Raw genomic sequence first — 20,532 nt, forward strand, 5'->3', positions numbered from 1 at the left:
TCCTGCTCGAGCTTTGCAATACAGGTGAATTGCTTTATTTTCAAGTAATTTCTGAGAGCCCCAGTTACAACCGAGGTGCAGATGAAACAGCGCTGCTTTGAAGAACCAGTGCGTATACATTAGTTTCGTCTGCGTTTTCCGTGTTATTTTTGCCTATCATAATTAAATGCTTCGTTCTCAGCACAGCTTCACCTTCATCAGTAGCGTACGCAGGATTTTATCAAGGGGGGTTAAGTTCTAAAACTTTCTCCAAATTCACACTACCATTGTTTTATTATACTTTAATTAAATAATAATACTCATAATTAATGCATAATACTTATAATTAATTTTATTAATTAGCTGAATTACGGCTAATAATAGGCTACTACTAATACCACTACGACTATTAAGTAGTAGAGATTATATAGTATTTATGAAAGCAATAGAATGAAATTACTTTCTAGTCATTCGATTTTTATCAAATTCTGGGAGCATTTTTATGTTTCTTTGTTCCGAAATAATTGTCTGGTCAACAAGGTGACATATTTTAAGTGTGAAGAAAATCCATAAAAACAAGAAAATATATTAAAATAAATTAAAATAATCAAAGTATGGAACTCATCCAAGGAGCTGCGGTGGTCTGGTCGGTAGAGCGTCTGACAACCACGCGGGAGATCCGGGTTCGATTCCCGGAATTGGTTGGAATTTTTCAGGCTTCTTTCCCCGATAATTCACATCTGGATTGTCTCGCTGTTTTTACCAACAAAACATTTTGCAATAGTTAAGCTAATTGTCGTTTGAATAATTGTCTAGTCAACAAGGTGAGACATTTTAAAGGTAGACATTCAAACGTGCTGCGGTAAACAATACAATGGGAAGGTGGACTGGTGACTGTATTCTTGTCCGCCTAGCCTTTGTCCATACATTAGCCTCTTACAACGAACCAAGAACTTTATTTATTTAATTCTCATTGTTCACGCAAGAGAATACATGTTCACTGAACACTGGCGTACGTAGAGGAGTGGCTGATGGGGTTATAGCCCCTACCGAAATTTTGAGAAAATCAGAATTTTTAAATAAAAATCCGTTAAGAACTTTAAAAAATCAAAATGTGTAAATGCGAAACCTCTTTTAAAGTGAGTCCCGATTACCATTGTTGTCTTTGAATACAATTTTAATAGACTGAAAAGCTCCAAAAATACGAAATATTTTATTATGCATCCTACCCTCCAAAACAAAGTCATGTACTATCCACATTTACTATTCCAGACCTTCCCGAAAAAAAATCCTGCGTACGCCAGTGTATTGAACAACGTTGCAACTAAGATACAAAACAACTTTTTTTCTCTTTTAAATCATGGTTACTCTTATATTTTATTTTCAAGGCATTCACTCTGAAAGACGCGGGTGTTTGGAATGCAGTGCTTTTCACAGCATTTTTCATAATATTTCACAAGCTCAAGGAGGGGGTTAAATCCCGTAACCCCCCCTTGTGTACGCCACTGACCTTCGTTATAGTCCCTGGAATTTACATCGCATTCGCAATATTTAAATATAACGCGTAATTTAAACGTTTCTTCCATACCAGCAATGCCAACACGCTGCTATTACGTACTACTACTGAATGTAAACAAAGATTTATCCTACATAGAGCGGCCATATTGGAAGCGACACTAGCGCTCAGGTGGTCATTTAAATCGCGAATAGTATTGTGTCGCCATGGTAGGGCGTGTAAGTACCAAGAGGGACACTCGGGTTCAATTCCCGGAGCAGGTGACTTCTGGTGTGAAAGAGGCAACTCTGAGGGGTAGGGTTAACATCACGCAAGTTGACAATATTATAATAGGTAATTCGAGTATAAAACCAAGTGAGAGTCTAAAATATCTTGGTGTGTACCTAGATAAGAATTTATCCTTTTCACAACATGTGAAGATTATGTGTGCACCTAGAATCAAACAGTTTCAATATGTCTGCAAATATGTTCACCTTGCTCTCAAATTAGCGTTCTACAAGGCATTTATTAGGCCGTTACTTGAATATTGTTCCTCTGTACTCTATGGGATTAACATAAATAACACTAACAAATTAGAGAAAATGCAAAATTGGGCAATTCGTACTATACGAAATACACCACACACGACTTCACGATCGAGCAGAGAAGAACTGCAACTACCCACGTTTGAATCCAGACGAAAATATGCGTTCCTACTCAAAATTCATCAGGCAATTCACACTAGGGATGGCCAAACGGATCCGGATCCTAAAAATCCGGATCCAAAAGTTACGGATCTGGATCCGGATCCGAAAATTCCGGATCCGGATCCGGGTCTCAAAGTTTCGGATCTGGATCCGGATCCGATAATTCGGATCCGGATCCGAGAGTTTCGTATCTCAATCCCATTATAATATTACCACATCTTAAAAGGTATTATGATCTTCGATTACAAATAAATTTTTCATTAGTCCTACAAGAATTTTTTTCAAGTGTTGTTCCTAACATACTTTGCTACGCATCGGCTAACACACTCGTGCACAAAAATAATCTTACTTGTTTAACATAAAATGTCAGAGGTGATTTTGTAAATGGCATTGAAACGAATATGTATTCGAATGCATTCGAATTCGAATGTATTGGAAATGAAAACACACATAAATGTGAGACATTCCATTCCAGGATGAAACCTTTGACACATATAACAAGATAGAAATGTTATACAAAAATTATACAATTGTTCTACAGTTACAGTTTTACAAATTAAAATAAAACATTATAATATATGCAGTGTTATATAATTACAAAGTGTAAGACTAACAAGGGAGGTTATCTAAGTGTCCCCCTCAGATTTCCATGAAACTTGGCAGTATAGTGGGGCCCAAAAGAAGAATTACGTGTTTTTTTGTTTCAGCTAAAAAACTGTTTTAGGGGGCAAAAACCCCTCAAATGTCAAGATGAGGACAAATTGAAATGAGGATCTGACCCCTGTGTCCCTCCGATTTTCATGAAACTTGGCAGGTGTATAGTGGAGCCCAATGGAAGAAATACGTGTTTTTCTTGTTTCAGCTAAAAAACTGTTTTAGGGGGCAAAACCCCCTCAAATGTCAAGATGAGGACAAATTGAAGTGAGGATCTGACCCCTGTGTCCCTCCGATTTCCATAAAACTTGGCAGGTGTATAGTGGGGCCCAATGGAAGAAATACGTGTTTCTTTGTTTCAGCTAAAAAACTGTTTTAGGGGGCAAAACCCCCTCAAATGTCAAGATGAGGACAAATTGAAGTGAGGATCTGACCCCTGTGTCCCCCTCCGATTTCCATGATACTTGGCAGGTGTGTGTATAAACGGGCCCAAATGAAGAAAACGTGTGTTTTTTTGTTTCGGCTAAAAAACTGTTTTAGGGGACAACCCCCCCTCAAATGTCAAATTTAAGTGGGCATTTGACTTATGTGTCCCCCTCCGATTTCCATGAAACTTGGCAGGTGTGTGTGTAAACGGGCCCAAATGAAGAAATACGTGTTTTTTTGTTTTTTTTTTCGGCTAAAAATCTGTTCTAGGGGGCAACCTCCTCTCAAATGTCAAGATGAGGACAAATTGAAGTGGGGATCTGACCCCTGTGTTCCCCTCCGATTTCCATGAAACGTGGCAGGTGTATAGAGGGACCCAAAGGAAGAAATACGTGTTTTTTTGTTTCGGCTAAAAAACTGTTTTAGGGGCTAACCCCGCCTCAAATGTCAAGATGAGGACAAATTGACGTGGGGATCATCTTACCCCTGTGTCCCCCTCCGATTCCCATGAAATTTGACACGTGTATAGAGAGGCCTTATGCTCCCTGTTTCTTCCTATGCCATATTTACGTGGTTTCGGGGTCAGATCCCTACTTCAATTTCTCCTCATCTTGACATTTGAGGGGGGTCCTCTATACACCTGCCAAGTTTCATGGAAATCGGAGGGGGAGACTTAGACCTCCCTTGTAAGTGTATTAATTAATTACAAATCGCGCACGCGCGCACACACACTATTATATATATGAATGGCTTATTGCAGAAAGGGGCCTGAGTCACTTTTGCACAATTCTGAGAAAAACAAGAAAAATCGTATAATATTGAGAGTGTAAGAAAGAAATGTGCTGTTGTTGGCTCAAATTTTTAGCATAATGAATAGTTAATTTTGCAACCCTCAATGCGCCCTCCTGCAGTATGCTGCTAGAGACAGAGGAGATGAAAAAGTTGTGACTCCGATACCTCAAAAATGTGACTCAGGTCCCTTTCTGCAATAAGCCATTCATATGTGTATGTAGTCGTATATTATATATATTTATATATATATATATATATATATATATATATATATATATATATATATTAGCAGGTAACAATATGTTATAAGCACATTCTTATTTTCCAAAGCAGCGCATGTGGGATGGCAAAACGGATCCGGATCCGGATCCAAAAGTACGGGATCCGGATCCGACAGTTCTGGATCCGGATCCGGATATGAAAATTCCGGATCCGCGGATCCGGATTCGAAAAATTTTAGGATCCGGATCTGGCCATCCCTAATTCACACACACAACCACTTACTAAGCGGCAAGGTAATTATATGTAGTAACATGCATTATCCCAATCTGCGATCTAATAACACCAATAGTATCCGAGTACCAAAATGTAACAAGGCAAGATACGGATCAAAATCCATATCATCGCTGGCAAGTAAGGCGTGGAACCAACTGCCTGTAGCCTGGTGAATGGAGAGAAATTTGGCCAAATTTAAACAACAAATTTGGATGGATACTCACACCGTGCCTCATTTACCTCATTGCCTCCTTCACATATACTTACTAAATTTCTATTTCTTGTGTGTTGTTATTCCTTGTATGTTTCACTTATATAGGCACACTTATATTTTTCCATATTTTATACATCTATAAACATTTAGCAGAATTGTATAGCTTAACAAATTAATCCATGTAGGGCAAAAATCTGTTTCTATAGTAAGATAATCCGTTTAAAAATACTGTAAGCTTAAGTGTAACCCTACTTCAAATAATAAATAATAATAATGGCCGCCGGAGCGTGATGCTGATCACATTACCTCCACAATGACCACGATTACCTTCACACCCCCTACGAGCTTCCATTGCTTGTTGTGCAGGTAAAAGTCAGTATTATATTAATTTTAAATGTATGCCCACCTTTCGGACTCGCCACCGAACTTCCCAGATTCAAATCCCGGTCTGAGCATGGATGTTAATTGTGAATGTCCCTCCAACCCTTGATCAATTCAGCCGCTAGCTGCTCCACCACCTAACCCTTGTCAGTATCTACATGTAGAATAATAGTAATTAAAGATAATACTGTAAATAAAAAATAATACATACATAATAAAAAAATAATACACAAACATGGGAAGCGATTAAGATAATTCAACCTATGAGATTCATGTTTACGAATGAAATTCGCTGCCAACGCCACCTGTGCCGCCTATCATAATTCCCATTAGATCACAAATACTTACCCGTGTTTGGATCAAACTTATATAATCCATAATAAGCATCAGCAACTATCAAATTCCCTTCTTTATCGAAGCATATCCCAATAGGCCTTCCACACCTTTCTTCTTCCCATGGGCCTTCTGAAAACACAAAATAACAATAAGAAATAAATATTAAATATCTTATTCAGCATCTATATCTTCATAAAATTGAACACGTGCATATTTCAGAATTTAAATATATTTCATACATCTATTATTCTTTGCACCAGGTGGTTATAATTAAAGTGACGGTGTTCAGAGTGGTACAGCACGGGCTGTAATGAGAGTAGCAGTCTGAAACTTCGTAGATATGCTATTGAAGCAATGCGCTCGCGAATTATGCAACAAAAAAAGTTCCAATTCTCGCCACCAGGGTAACAAATGGCGCTGTAAGCAGTCACAACTTGGTATAGTTACAGGAAAAACGCTATAAATCGCAGAAAACAATGCTCTTTGTAATAAAATATCGCTACAATTTCACTATTAGAATTACATGAACATTACTAAATTAAAAATCAACAAGCGTCACCAACAACAACCAGGGAGCTCACACAATGGTTAGGCAATGTCACCGACTTTGACGTCAGAGTTACGGAAAATTCCACGTTTTGACTGCTTACAGCGCCATTTTTTACCCTGGTGGCGAGAATTGGAACTATTTTTTTTTTTTTTTCATAATTCGCGAGCGCATTGCTTCATTAGCATATCTACGAAGTTTCAGACTGCTACTCTCATTACAGCCCGTGCTGTACCACTCTGAACACCGTCACTTTAATTATAACCACCTGGTATAATTATAAACAACTATTATGAATAAATTAATGAAATAAAATTGTTGGGTGATTGGGCACATATGGCCATTTTGCACCCTTCAATGTAAACTGGAAAATAACCCCTTATCTAAAATGTTTACCTAAGAATTACAATATAAAAAAAGGGTGTAAAAATCCCCCTTGGGAAAAGTTAAAAGTACAAGGTGGTAAAGAGAACAGGATAAACACAATACATTAAAAAGGTAAGAATACAGAATACACTAAAAACTTCCCCAGACAGTGAAAGAGGCCAGTTCTTTTCAAAAGGATAAAAACATTGTTAAAACACTGTCGTCTCATCTCCCAACAGGGATGATAAACAGTTGGGAAAATTAAAAGTCTGCCTCAGGCCGGTAGCTAGGAATTGTTTGTAGGGGGGTGGGGGGCGAAGTCAATCCTAGAGGGGGCAAATTTTTAATATACCGTGTCGCATTGGCAGATATAGCAGGGTACACAGGAACTTTCCCCCTCCCCCAAAAGAGATGATATCTTGAAACTCCAACGAACAAAAGAAACTTTGAGCAACATCAAATAGCAATAGTTCGATAATTACCTTTCCAGATTGCCAAAGAATATAAAGTTTAACATATATAGGCTAATAGGGACTGTATCTACTTGATATTTACAGGTCATTAATGTTAATAGACGATTAATATGTGCCAACAGCTTTGGACCTTTCTGCAGAACTGATTAAGGGAATCCTTTATAAATCATACTTCATAATGGTTCCCTCTTAGTTTCCAGTATACAAGATTTTTACGCAAAAAGGAATCTAACGAAAAATCAAATTACTTAAATAATAATGGTTACATATTATCTACACTTTGATGAATTGTGTAAAAATTTGTAATACATTTTTTGTACTTGCTAGAACATTAAAACATGTGACCCTTACTACACCACGGACTCTTATTTCCTTCAAAGGGGAGACTCTTGAATCATTACAATGTTTGCCTACTGATTATGTTAACCATTTTGCAAAATATTGTGTGAATTATAGGTGAAATACATGTGTTTGACACCTGACAAACAAATAGGAATCCCTTGATTTATCAATGACTTTTTGGATTACACTGTCATCATTAATATTTCATATTAAGTTTCATAGAAAGAAATTGTTTTAACAGGGCGTAAATAATTTCACGGGGCGCCATGGCATTCTCTTTAAAATTTGCTTTCATAGATCCTTTGGCTCCCATGGCCAACACCCGCAGCCCCATAGCTATGGCTCTGAAATTGGACTATAAGAAAGCAGATATTGCGAGCGGAGCGAGCAAGAAAATTTTACGAAATGTACTTTTTCTTGTATAAAATTTGTAATCGAGGAGAGGGGCAATTGCCCCTCTGTGCCCCTTGCAAGTGCCCTTGGCCGTCTGGAAGAAAAATGCAAGGAACACGTGAAAACTAATTCCATCATGAGTATCTAATCGACCTGCTATTCTTAGATTCTCCTAGTCTTGTTCTTTTACTTCAATGTTTGCTTTCCCTAGAATCAACTTCCGCCAAGGTCGGAGGTGGAGGACAATGCTCCCTTCCCCCATGTGGTTGCAGCACTGTTTATGAGTGTCTCTTCATCAATTTCACGTCATCACTCATTATTGCGATTAGCTAGAAGTGGCAAAAAAGCAACGCTAAGTTCCAAAAATCAAATATCTATTCCCTCTCTCTACCACATGAATCACTATTACCAAAAGGTAGACTTGGGAAATAAAAATGTAAGCAGTTCCAAGTAACACATCCAAGAAAAATATCCAAACACATTAGGCACCTTTAATACAAGACTACTCAAAATGTCACAACTGTTCTAGATGCTGAAAATTGCGAAATCATTTCCCGAAGTCTTAATCTGGAAGGGAATCCCCACATGGACGTCTGCAGGATTTTTTTCCAGGGAGGGGCAAGGAAGGTATTTTTTTTTCCAGAGGGGCAAACAAGGCACATTTTCCCCAAAAATAGTGTTGTTCCCTAAAAATAAAATTGCTTAAATTTGAATTTATGGTGTTCATCCAATAATTAACACATATTATTGTGGCTAAAATGAAACAATGTGTGAAATACATAATTTTTGATTGATTTTCATTTCCAGGGGGGGCACGGCCCCCTTGCCCCCCTTCCGGACGCCCATGAATCCCCCCCCCCAATCCTGATACGACATTATACGGAATCCCATACACCCTAATAAATAATAAAATCAATAAGTGTCTTTGTTATGATGCTAGAGTAACACATGATATAGCCTAATTGTAAAGATTAGTGAGAATTCCAGGTAGGAATGTGTTCCATAATTTTTCACAGGGGGGCAAAGCAGGCTCTCAGGGGGGGCAGTTGCCCCCCCTGCCCCCCTCTAGCTACGGGCCTGGTCTGCCTCCTTGTAATAGTTAAATGAAACATAAACTTTTATACATAAACAAATCAAGATTGATGTACATGTTTAAATAACAACACATTTGCGTAAAATTCAAATAGTCAATTCAGCTAAATGCAAGTACGGTCAACAAGAGCATATTAAGCATATTCTGCTAAAGTGCAATAAATATTAAAAGAGAGAAAATGTTTATAGTGTATAATTAAAACTTACTAATTTCAAACAGGTATCCAAAAAACGTGGAAAAGGTGTACAATTTTGCTACAAATAAACAAGGAAATTTAACTATTATTATGGTCGGATAAAGGATTAATATTTGAAATAAAATATGTATATTTAATGTTGAGTAGGTAACATATTTTCCAAATTTTGTAATAGAAGGCAAGCAAGAGTAGATAGAACTGAAAGAAGATGACAATTACTCGTAATTAATAAAACTCGACATTACCGCATTCCTTGCCAGTTTTAGCCACAGGAGTTATTTTATTGCCTTCAATCTTGACTATGTGACCACCTTGAAGTCCAGTATACATAGCGCCATCTTTCACAGCCAGGGATACGGGGCCCAAAAGGAGTCCTTCAAACAGTCTATCCGCCATGCATAAATTGTAGTTTTTCCTCAGTGGTCCTTCCATACTTTGAGGAGATTTCGCCCTGTATAAAAGTCGGAAGTTCTTTACACATATCGTCTATTGAGAATGTAAAGTAAATGTTCTATATTCAAATTGTAAACAAATTGAGATATTTTGGCTGTGGTCTATTTAGGTTGCAATTGTTTCATCTCTGCCATTGTCTGACGTCTACATACAACCAATATTGATACATAGTGCCATCTACAAAATTTGGTTCTAACCAGATAGAACACTGCCGCTTTCAAATCAACGTTAATATTCCGTTCATATGTTCTTTCTGATATTTCAATAATTACAGTATAATATACTTAACCAAACAACTACTTTTTTTTAGAAAGGCTTCTAGATATAGGCCTTTCCAATTATACAAACCTTTAGCGCAATAGCGACAAAGGTCCAATAAATGTAACATATCAGACTTTAAAGGCCTCTTCCTTTGCTCTCCACTAGGGGTGTGCGGGACAGAATTTTTTGGGTCGGGACGGAAAATTTTTTTAATCCCGACATTCGGACGGAAAAAAATCGCAATTTCCCGACAAAGTCGGTAAATTTTCGGGACGGGAAATGTTCGAAATTTCCCGAAGCTCTTGAAATCTCGAATTCTACACGTCATTTTCACCTTACGTGATTGTTTTTGCATTTCTGGAATAAAAACTAACAATTTACGATAAGTTCCACGCACTTACAATGCAGAAAGCGTCCAGAATTAATAACTTTTTAAAATTACCATTCGGTATTTTTGGACTGCTCAGGATCCCGAAAAGTCGGGAAGTCATTTCCCGAAGTTGGGATCGGGACGGGAATTTTTTTTTTCCCCGAACCAGGTCCCGACTTTTCGAGATCCCGCACACCTCTACTCTAAACCCTTCCATTGATATAGTAAATGTACAAAATGATATTGTAATTGTTAATATAATTAGTGCACATGAACGTGTACATTGATTTATTAGAATATATCCTGACCCAAGTTGAGCGATGCTTTCAAAGACTAAGTAGAAAGGCGACAAATATTCAAATACAAACAAACAATTAGAACATGAAGGTAAAGTTAGTAGCACAACAGAACAGGCAATGTATATAATTTGTATTACATACTTAATATAAACTACTAGTACAGTGGGATTCACTAGTATTGCTCGGCAAATTGTCCATGACTATTTTCACTGATTCTGCTCTTACATCCTATGTGTTTTTAAGCGATGGATTTTTATGTATGCTGGTGCAGAAGTTGTCAACAGCTTGTTTTGAGTTTTCTTGTAATTATTAATTGGGTGAAATAAAGTGGACGAACATGGAGATAGACAATTTGCACGGTAATACTCATGGATTCCACTGTACAGTCGCAGACACTCCAGGCCTGTAAAAATCCCATTGATTTTCAATGGAGTCGAAAATCTTTCTCTCGAGAGAAAGGGAGAGAGAAAGAAGGAGAAAAGAAGAGAGAGAAAGAGAAAAGGAATGAGAAAAGGAGAGCAGAGAGAAACAAAGAGAATTGAGACACAAAGGGAAAATGAGAGAGAAGAGGTGGGGAAGAGGGGGGATAGAAGGAAATTAAAGAGGAACAAGAGAGGGAGAGAATGCAAAAAGGAGAAACAGGTGACGAAAGGTGAAAGGAGAGAAATATAGATGAGGAAGTAAAAGGAATTATATAAGATTAAAGGTACTTGTTCTTTACTTACTCAAACGCTTCAGGCAAAATGCGACGAGCTTGCAATCCATGTAAACAAGTCATAAATAATATAAGACTCTGCATGAGTGATCTCTTGAAGCTGCCCATTGATTGTGCCTGAAAAGGAAAGTGACAAAAAGTTATTTCGTTTGGCCACTTCAAATAAGCAGCGAAAGTGCTCATAATCTGTAATCGGCATGCATTTTAGCAGGCGAATTGTTTCGTCGTCTTGTCCATTCACTTTGTTTTACGGAATGAGAGGTTTGAAACAAAACACCAACGAAGCAGTTAACAACCTCTGCACCAGCTTTATGGCCTCTTAATTCACACTTTCAACTCTCAATACATCACTTCTGAACTGGTATTGGGTATATCTGTATTAGTATCAGGAGCGTATATTCTAGTCTAGTTAGGCTATCTGCGAAGCCTGAAGTCTAGAGAATAAAATACAGGAAGAAACTTGATCAGAAATTGTAAATAATATTATTCATATAAGTGAAATGATGATGGTGATTCTGGAGTTGGCAATCTGATTTCTTGTGAGTTGGTAGCCTGATTTCCTATGAGCTGGCAACCTGATTTCTTATGAGTTGGCAACCTGATTTCTTATGAGTTGGCTACCTGATTTCCTATGAGTTGGTAGCTTGATTTCCTATGAGTTGGTAGCCTGATTTCCTATGAGTTGGTAACCTGATTTTCTATGAGTTGGCAACCTGATTTCTTATGAGTTAGCAACCTGATTTCTTAGGAATTGGTAAACTTATTTCTATGTATTCATAGCCCATGACCACGTGACATATTGAGATAGCCCCGATCTTGGTCTCAGTATACGCCACTGATTAGTATGTATTATTTATTAATAGCATAGGTGTGTTTCAACTACGTCACAAACTGTTGAATTGTGGCTTCGAACAGCCATCATACGGAATCCAAGCGGGAGGAAGTAGTAACACAGTCATTCGTGATTTAAAACAAACGTGCAGTTTGTGAAAACAACAAATAAAGTTGGCCGCAAGCATGGTGGCTATACGCATCCTGACATTACATGAAACCCAATGTCCAATGTCGCCAATGGTTAAAGCCAACCATAATATCAAGAAGACAAGTTCACATTTGCTTGCCTGAGAGAATAAATAATAACGAAAGATTTTCTGTAACTGCGAAGTAATTGAGTGCGTTTTCGCTGCATATAGTTCACAGGTGACATCGCCTTTAAATTGTTGGGAGCAACAGTACATCAGTGCATAAATACATGAGTGAATATAGCGCCAACGTGTTCTCGACCAGCTGGTTTGCACTGTTTGCAGGTGAGTCTCCTCATCCCTTTTAGGTTCAAATATTTTCCTAAGGAGCTTCTTTTCAAATACTCTCAATTTATGTTCCTCTTTCAATGTAAGGAACCACGTTTCACAACCATATAATACTACAGGCAAAATTACTGTTTTGTATATTTTAACTATTAGTTTCTTAGATATTAAACGAGAAGACAAAAACAAAAGTTTATGAAGAGACAAGTAACATGCATTTCCTGAATTAAGTCTACTTTTTATTTCCTCTTTAATATAGTTTTCACTTGTTAATATTACTCCTAAGTATTTGAATTTGGAAACTGGTTCAAATGAGTTGTTATCAATAATTAGATTTTGATTATTACCTAACACTTGGTTTCGGCCTGTAAGAATATATTTGGTTTTATCTTTGTTTACTTCCAAACCTATCTCTTTAGCAGTTTTGAAAAATATTTTAGCATTATTCTTAATTGTATTTATATCATCTCCTAATAAGTCTACATCATCTGCATATGCTAACAACTGAGTCACACCATTTAATTTTAGTCCTTCGTTACTTTCTTTTATCTTCCTAACAGCATATTCTAAGGCAAAATTAAAGAGCAATGGAGATAATGCATCTCCTTGTTTTAACCCATCATGAATTGTAAATTTGTCACACACATTAATACCCACACGAATTTTACTTTCTGTTTCACTGGTGCATATTTTTATCATACTAACAAACTTCTTAGGTATTCAAAACTCGACTAATATATTATATAATTTATCTCTTTTGACCGAATCATATGCTTTTTTGAAATCAATGAATAGCTGATGGACATTTTGATTATATTCCCACTTTTTTTCAAGTGTCTGTCTGATGTGAAAATTTTGATCTGTAGTTGATCTGTTAGCTACATTTAAATCCACATTGATAATCACCTATAATTTCATTAGGAGAAGGTTACATAATTTAGAACTACATAATTTGCATTCATGTCCAGATATTATTAGAATAATTAAATCAAGAAGACTTAGGTGGGCAGGCCATGTGGCACGAATGGGAGAGGAAAGAGGAGTTCACAGGATTCTTGTTGGGAGACCTGATGGTAAGAGACCTGTAGGAAGGCCAAGACGAAGATTGAGGGACAACGTTGAGATGGACCTAAAGGAAATCGGTAGGGATGGAAAAGAGTATATAGATCTTGCTCAAGACAGATGGAAGGCCTGTGTTGCTGCAGCCATGAACCTTCGGGTTTAAGAAGGCTAGAGAGTTAGTTAGTTAGTTAGATTGTGACGAATTCAAATGTTAGTACAAATCGATAAAAGTTCAACTGACAAAGAAAAGTGAAATAGCTAATTCATATTCCCCTCTTGTTTTATGCTTTTGTTATTTGAGAGTTATACAGAGCCTACGTACCTATTTTACTGCCTAATCCTGAGTAGTGATAGTTGAACACGCCCGCCTAGCACTTGAGTATCAGTTAGAATGGATCTACAAGCTACAGAGGATATCATTTAAGGCAGCATCTGCGTGACACGACGATTATTTGTCAACCTCCGTGAAGGTACGTACCCTCCCTCGTGTTGAAGGTTGTTAAATGACCCCAAGATCAACGTCCATGCATGAGCCTTTAAACAAAAGAAAAGAGGAGGGAACTATGTTTTTCTCCTTCTTCCAACGTTCCTAGTAAACAAAAAATGCACACGTATCCCTATCATTTGTGCATGTAATGAAAGTCTTTATTTCTTGTATCATTAAGAGTTCCTAAAGTAAAGATTTTCTTGTTTTTTTGCCAGTTCCAAGGGGAAGTAACTAATAACCATTTGTGTCATTAAAGAGGTTATTATTAAACCTAATCACTTAAGATTACATAAAATAATTAATTGCAAGACTAATCTTAGAATATACCCATGTATGAATTCTCAAGGTAAATAGAAAAATAGACTTTACACGTGCTTTGTTTAGTGTCATTACGTCATGACACAATCAGCACTACGATCCTAGCAGCTTGTAAAACATGTGCCGACCTGTGGTGGAGTTTGTGATGTGTCCGTCATCAATTTTATCAATCACCCATCCTCATCTTCGCGATTAACCAAAAGTGACAGAAAAGAGAAAAGCGAAGTAAAATAAACCATCTTACACACACACCGCTACTCGGGGAGGTCGGCACGAAATATAAGAGAAAAATCAAATTTAAATTTGAACATTTTATCTTGCGTAAAGATAGATTAAGATTATAAATTGCATTTGCAGTTAATTACTGTTAACTATGTGATAGTCTTTAATAGTTTTTAAAACGGTCATCTGCCATTTCCCGAGTCAACTCTTTAATTTTTTTCCTCCGTATAGAGACCACGTAGTAAAAGTGGTGCTTATAGAAGCATAAGTATTCACTAATATGTAACTTTTTCTTAGGAATATAATAAATTACCACTGACTTGTTGTTCGAGCCTGCCCATCAAATGTTTATAAAAAGTCAAAAGGGATCCATTAACAAAATGTATTATTGTCACTTTTGTGATATAACAGATACACGTGGAAAACTAATAACCACATAATGAATAAAATCCAAGGACATCAAGAAACCATGGACGTCACGAAGAACCTCGAATAAAAGTACGTGCACACTGGAAAACAGAACAAGGGAAAATAGTTTTTGTGCAGTACGGAAGAAGCATGTTTGAAGGGGGCGTTAAGTAAACATTTTTTTACTAATTTGCCTTATTTTGCCATATTTCCTGCTTTTGACGTTCTTTTCCTAGAAATACTAGGCCAACCCCTTTCTTGGGCACGCCGTGTTCACGATCTCGGTCATTGTGGAGGTGATGTGATCAGCACCAGTGCTCGAATTTTGGGATACCCCAGCTGTCTTATTGTCATATTGAGATGGACCTAAAGGAAATAAGGATGGAAAGATTGGATTGATCTTGCCCAGGATAGGGACATATGGAAGGCTTGTGCTGCTGCAGCCATAAACCTTCGGGTTTAAGAAGGCTAGAGAGTAAGTTAGTCTCATTGACACCATGTTAAACCATGCAAGCATCACCAGTGGCGTAGGCAGGGGGGGGGCTCACCCTGCTCAAGCTCTCCCCATTTTCAATAACATTTTCGATTTTAAATTAGAGACGATCGAATACGAGTCCGACACATTATATGCTTTTTCTCTTTATATTCCGTTAATTATCCGAGGACTAAGTCTCATAGTTAAACTGAAATTTGGGCATCAATACATTGCGAGTTGACAGTTGGATGCTTGGTCATAGCATCCCTGTTTATGGAGTGGTCGCAGTGCATGAAAGGAAGGTGGGTAGAATTAAGCTGTACTCTTGGAATTCCACGGTCAGCTGGCCTCGGTATTTACTACATTAACAGGAAATCTTACTTATTTCAGGGTTTGGAAAGTTGGGGAAACGGGGATTTGAAGACAAGAGAATGCGGTTAGTGTCTGGTCGGTGCAGGTTCTCAACAGATTCTCTTTGCAAAGACGGAGACTGGATTTTGTTTTATAACCTTTGGTGAGTCTAAATTCATTTTAAATTCCATTGCATTAAGGGGCAAATTGTTTAATTATGTTCCCAAAATACCCCCGCACCTTTCCCCCTTTTGAAATTTCTGGCCATGCCTCCGGCATGCCTTCTGCGAACCTAGGGTTTACCAGACGTCTGGGTTTCCCCGGACATGTCCCACATTTTAGCCGTATGTCCGGCATCCGGGAGGAATTAGAAAAATATCATGAACGTCCTACATTTTGAGCGTCACATAATATTAATTACGGAAATACGTAACAGAAAAAAATCATGCAAGTTACAAGTCTATGGACTGCGCTTCCAAACTCAATAGTGAAATTTATTTTGATTCAGTCATTGCTCAAAAAGAAAAAAGTTTGTCCTGCTATTTAACAAACGGGAGCAATTAATGAACAAAGTTTTGGGACTACTTTCTGATAACGTCACTGTTCAATGCTTGAGCAGAATTTCTTGCCTTAGGATTTATACTGATGGAATTCTTATTCAATATTCAATATAATGTGATTGTAAAGCAGGGGTATAGAGAACAAAGTTATTCAGGGAGTCTGCCAGTCAAGAAAGTCATGGAAGTCAAGAAAAAAGTAAAGAAATCAACAAGTAGGTCAAGAAGTCAATAAAAAGGCAATAAATTATTCTTGTGGTCAAGAATTTTTGCTATCATAATGACTGATTGGTTGATTTAGTTTATTTTACTTCATTTTTTTCTGTCCCTTTGGTTAATCTCGAAGATGAGGCGATTTTGGCTAAAGTTGGAGCATTTCTTGTGTTATCGTCCCAATGGTGATAAGATAAGATGGATGAAGGGACAGTCACAAACATATAGGGACAACCGACACAAGCCCCACATAAGATTATCCTGGCTGTGAGTCCAGATGCCAAAGCCTCGCTTGTCATCCAAACACAGTTCAGGATGCATTAATACGAGAAAGCAGATCTAATTCTCTGCTTAAATTCAGCTTCAGTTTTTATCTTAACTGGCCCTTTTGTAGAGTTTTTCATTAAATAAATATTTATTTTCATAATTACTACTTTCCAACTTTACCTGGGACGAATAAATAAACGTCAAGAAAAACGGAAAAAGGTCTAGAAAAGTCCAGAAAAAGTGAAGAATTCTGGATGTGTTATTTTGGTAGACATCCTGTTATTGAACTAAAAACTACCCAAGATGAAACTTCTGGAACCATTTTAAATTACTGTAATTGTTCAATATTTGTTTTGCCATTACAGGTCATAATTCGAATGTTGAGAGAGTACTTTCATTACCATCAGCACAACAGACTCACGAGAGAAATTATTTTTTTCATAAAGTCTGTAAAATGTTTTGTACTGGTCCCTATAATTTCAAAGAGTTTGACTGTCCACTCTAACATAAATATAGTTTGACTAAACCTGAAATTTTGATAAAAATTGTCTCCAGTGAGAAGTACCACTTAAATCATGTAGTAAGAGGTGCTTTCATTAGTATGATTGCAAGTTTTGAAATTTTGCATTTAAAAATTCATTAAGAATTCATTTTTTTAAAACTGAAAAGTGTCATTTCTCAACTACTTTCTAACGTGTTCTATAGAACTATGTATTATTTATTGAGAATGTTTTGTGTCCTACATTTTGACTTAATATCCTACATTTTGGGACATCATGTCCTACATTTCCCTTACAGCGATTTGGTAACCCTATGCGCACCGGTTCCCTTTAGAGGCTGCTTGAACCCCACAGTCGCTTCATGCAGGAACATTGTGGGGGGAAATTCCCACCTTGTATCACCACCTCAGATTTTCCACGAGGCCTTAATAATATACTGAATATTAAACTCGTACTAAATTAAATATATTGAGGAAAATCATTTCGGTGACTATGCTAGGAGGTTGGAGTAAGATATTGTACGCTCCTTTCCCCAACGCTTAAGAAAATGGGGTACTAAACAAAATTGTAATCCTCGGATGCACATATTACACATGAACTGTCAAACAGAACATATTCGCAAAGAATCAAACTAACAAAGGTAAATTTGCCTATTATTGCATTTGTCTCAGAATGTAGAAAACAAATATACCTAGGTACATAGCTATATATATGTGGTGTGTGTGTGTGTGTGTGTGTGTGTGTGTTCCAACTACGTATAAGTTTACGAAACAATTTGTCGAAATGCGAAAATATATTTGAAGATTTTAGTTCTTTATGTTGACTTCAATAACACAAGTGCCACTATATATATACGTATACGTACTACTATATGCATGTACGTGTCATGGGCTGCATTTCATTGACGAATATGAATAGCAATGCCTGAAGTGTAACATTTTTCACGGGCATATACTTTAAATAATTTAGTTCATGACGTAATAACAAAAAAAATGGCATCTCCAATTTATCATGTAAGTTCATTAAATTTGTTTTCACTGCTTACAAATACAGCCTACAGTGGCGGCGATTAGTTCCAAAACCGGGGGGTGGGGCAAGGTGTCAAAACTGGAGGGGCAAGGACAATATATTTCCCTTTGTAGATGGTTCAACTGCCCCCTCGATCTCCCTAATCGCTGCCACTGACAACCTGAATGGGTAAAAAAACTTGATTCTGAATTATTGGCCCGTTCTCAAGACTACTAGTAGTCTTGGCCCGTTCTGTAAAACCCTTTATGTTCGGAAATCTAACTAAGGAAATCAACGAGTTAGGAAAAATCTTATAACTCTTTAATTTCTATTACAGAAATGGCGTGTGATGTGCGTGTATTGTACAGTCGAATGAATGGTAATAATAGCTTGACAATTAATTACTGGCAAACTCGGTTTCCGCATATTGTTACATGCACGAAAGCCTGAAACCTTGAAGTTACATTTTGAAGGAACATTGTGATGTACAGACCTTGCTCTTGAGACAAGATATGATCGGAATGGATTACGTAATAAACATATGATGTACAATAAATAAAAAGTCCCCCATAAAATCGAAAATAGAAAATATAGACATGATATAGCCTACATGTTGTATCATTTGTATCATCACTGTTCACAATCATTACAAATGCCAAATATAAAATTATGCTGATATTTTTCTTCTTCTTCCTTTGGCGTTGAGGCCCTTGTAGTATAGCCTTTCTTTATATTTACTATATATATATATATATACATAGGGTAAAGTGCCCAAATACCGTCCCCCTAAGCTAAAACCAACTGATTGAAGCAACTGAACTCCATACCTACTAGTGCTGCTGGTCTGATTCTACTAAATAATTCTTTCTTAACCAAGAAGAGTAAATAATCAAAGGAACGCAAATTTTAATTTTTAAAAAAAGGTGTCCTAATCCGTTCCCCCTTTCCAGTTCTTATCTACTCATTTATTTTATGGGAAATTTGATTAAAACAGTGATAAAATCTCTTGTAATAAATTTATTGAGATGAAAACATGTTTATACATTTTTATACTTAAGTTACATCTTTTTACCTTCCAGAAAAAATCGCAAACAAAGGTTTTGACTTTTGTTGAAGATGAACACATCTCGTGGCACCACTGGAAGTATTTCGAAAACTTTGTCCATTTCTCTCCTCGCTTGTCTTGGAAACAACGCTTTCCACAAATAGGACATAACACATCTTCATCGCTTGAACTATCCTCGTCATCGGTGGACACCGGTGGAACTTGTGTTTCATCCTCAGAGTCGCTTGAACTTGAGTCATATTTCTCTGTTTTTTTTTTGGGAGGTTTTGTCGATGATGTTCCAAGCTGATCTTTATCTTCAATGATGAGACGTTTCTTTGCCTTTGATTGGGACTGTTTCCTCTGACGCTATTCCGCCATTTGTTTATTTTTCATAGAGGCTTTTAGAGACATCTTATGTGGACTTCTGTTACCAAGAATGAGGTTTCGGCTCTAGAAGATGTGGAAGGCTGGATTACCGGAACTTCCTGGATGTCTCTTGGACTGACTACTTGAGGTGGAGCTGGAGCATTCTGGTTGTCATCATTCCCTCCATTGTCAGGCACCTCTGGCTCTTCAAGTTGTCTGGCTATGAAGTCATGCTTTTAAAAGACATTGGGATCAAACTGATGAATTCCAGTTTTCCTAAATCCATTGACGGCAGTTTCAAGAGTAGCAGCACGAAGGTACGCTTCACAGAACAAACTGGATACTTGTAGTTTCCTCACAATTCTGTTTGAGTTAGAGGCCAATCATTGCTCTATAGCCTTTGCGTATAGAGTTTTCAGAGGAAACATAAAGGCTACATCCAAAGGTTGTAGCTTGTCTGGTGAATGAGGAGGCACGTGCCCCCTTGGACCCCGCTGGCGCCACCTTCTTCATAGAGCTTTAAGTTTAATATATACTTTATATTAATTAGCATTAATTTTATTTTCAAAAATAAGGCATAGTGTTAAACACATTATAAAAAGGTCGACAAGTGATCATACATCAATCGAAACTAGTCTAAGTGGTCAGGAAAAAATAAAATATATCACAATGCCGGCTCGTGACAATAGATACATAATGTGGGTCCTAAAACCGTCCCCGGGACGGATTTGAGAATTTCAAAGGGGACGGATTTAGGACTCCAGTTATAACAACAATAGCGACTGCTCCTGACCAAACGACTACAGCTGTGACAACTGGAACGCAATATTCAAGTACTAATCTATAATTATCAATACTAAATGATTAAAAACTTACTGCGATGCGTCAATATAACTGTTTCAAGTTCATTTCACACTGTAGCAAGCTTTCAGACAAACTATTTTTGAAAAATGAAA

The 20,532-nt window shown here is 37.2% G+C and overlaps 1 protein-coding gene across 1 annotated transcript in view; it reads right to left on the minus strand.

Annotated features, from left to right (window-relative positions):
* The window catches only part of LOC145999935 (adipocyte plasma membrane-associated protein Hemomucin-like), a 28,245-nt gene extending 14,454 nt beyond the window's left edge, over positions 1–13,791 (minus strand). The window contains exons 1-4 of the mRNA XM_083137220.1: positions 13,679–13,791; positions 10,998–11,104; positions 9,135–9,340; positions 5,492–5,608 (exon numbers count right to left, since the gene is read on the minus strand). Of these exons, the coding sequence (XP_082993346.1) occupies positions 5,492–5,608; positions 9,135–9,340; positions 10,998–11,095 (421 nt within the window). The 5' untranslated portion in view covers positions 11,096–11,104; positions 13,679–13,791. The remainder of the gene's footprint in view (positions 1–5,491; positions 5,609–9,134; positions 9,341–10,997; positions 11,105–13,678) is intronic.
* Positions 13,792–20,532: the final 6,741 nt, after the last annotated feature.

Source organism: Lepisma saccharinum, chromosome 16, assembly GCF_977018435.1.
Source record: "Lepisma saccharinum chromosome 16, izLepSacc3.1, whole genome shotgun sequence".
NCBI lineage: Eukaryota > Metazoa > Arthropoda > Insecta > Zygentoma > Lepismatidae > Lepisma > Lepisma saccharinum.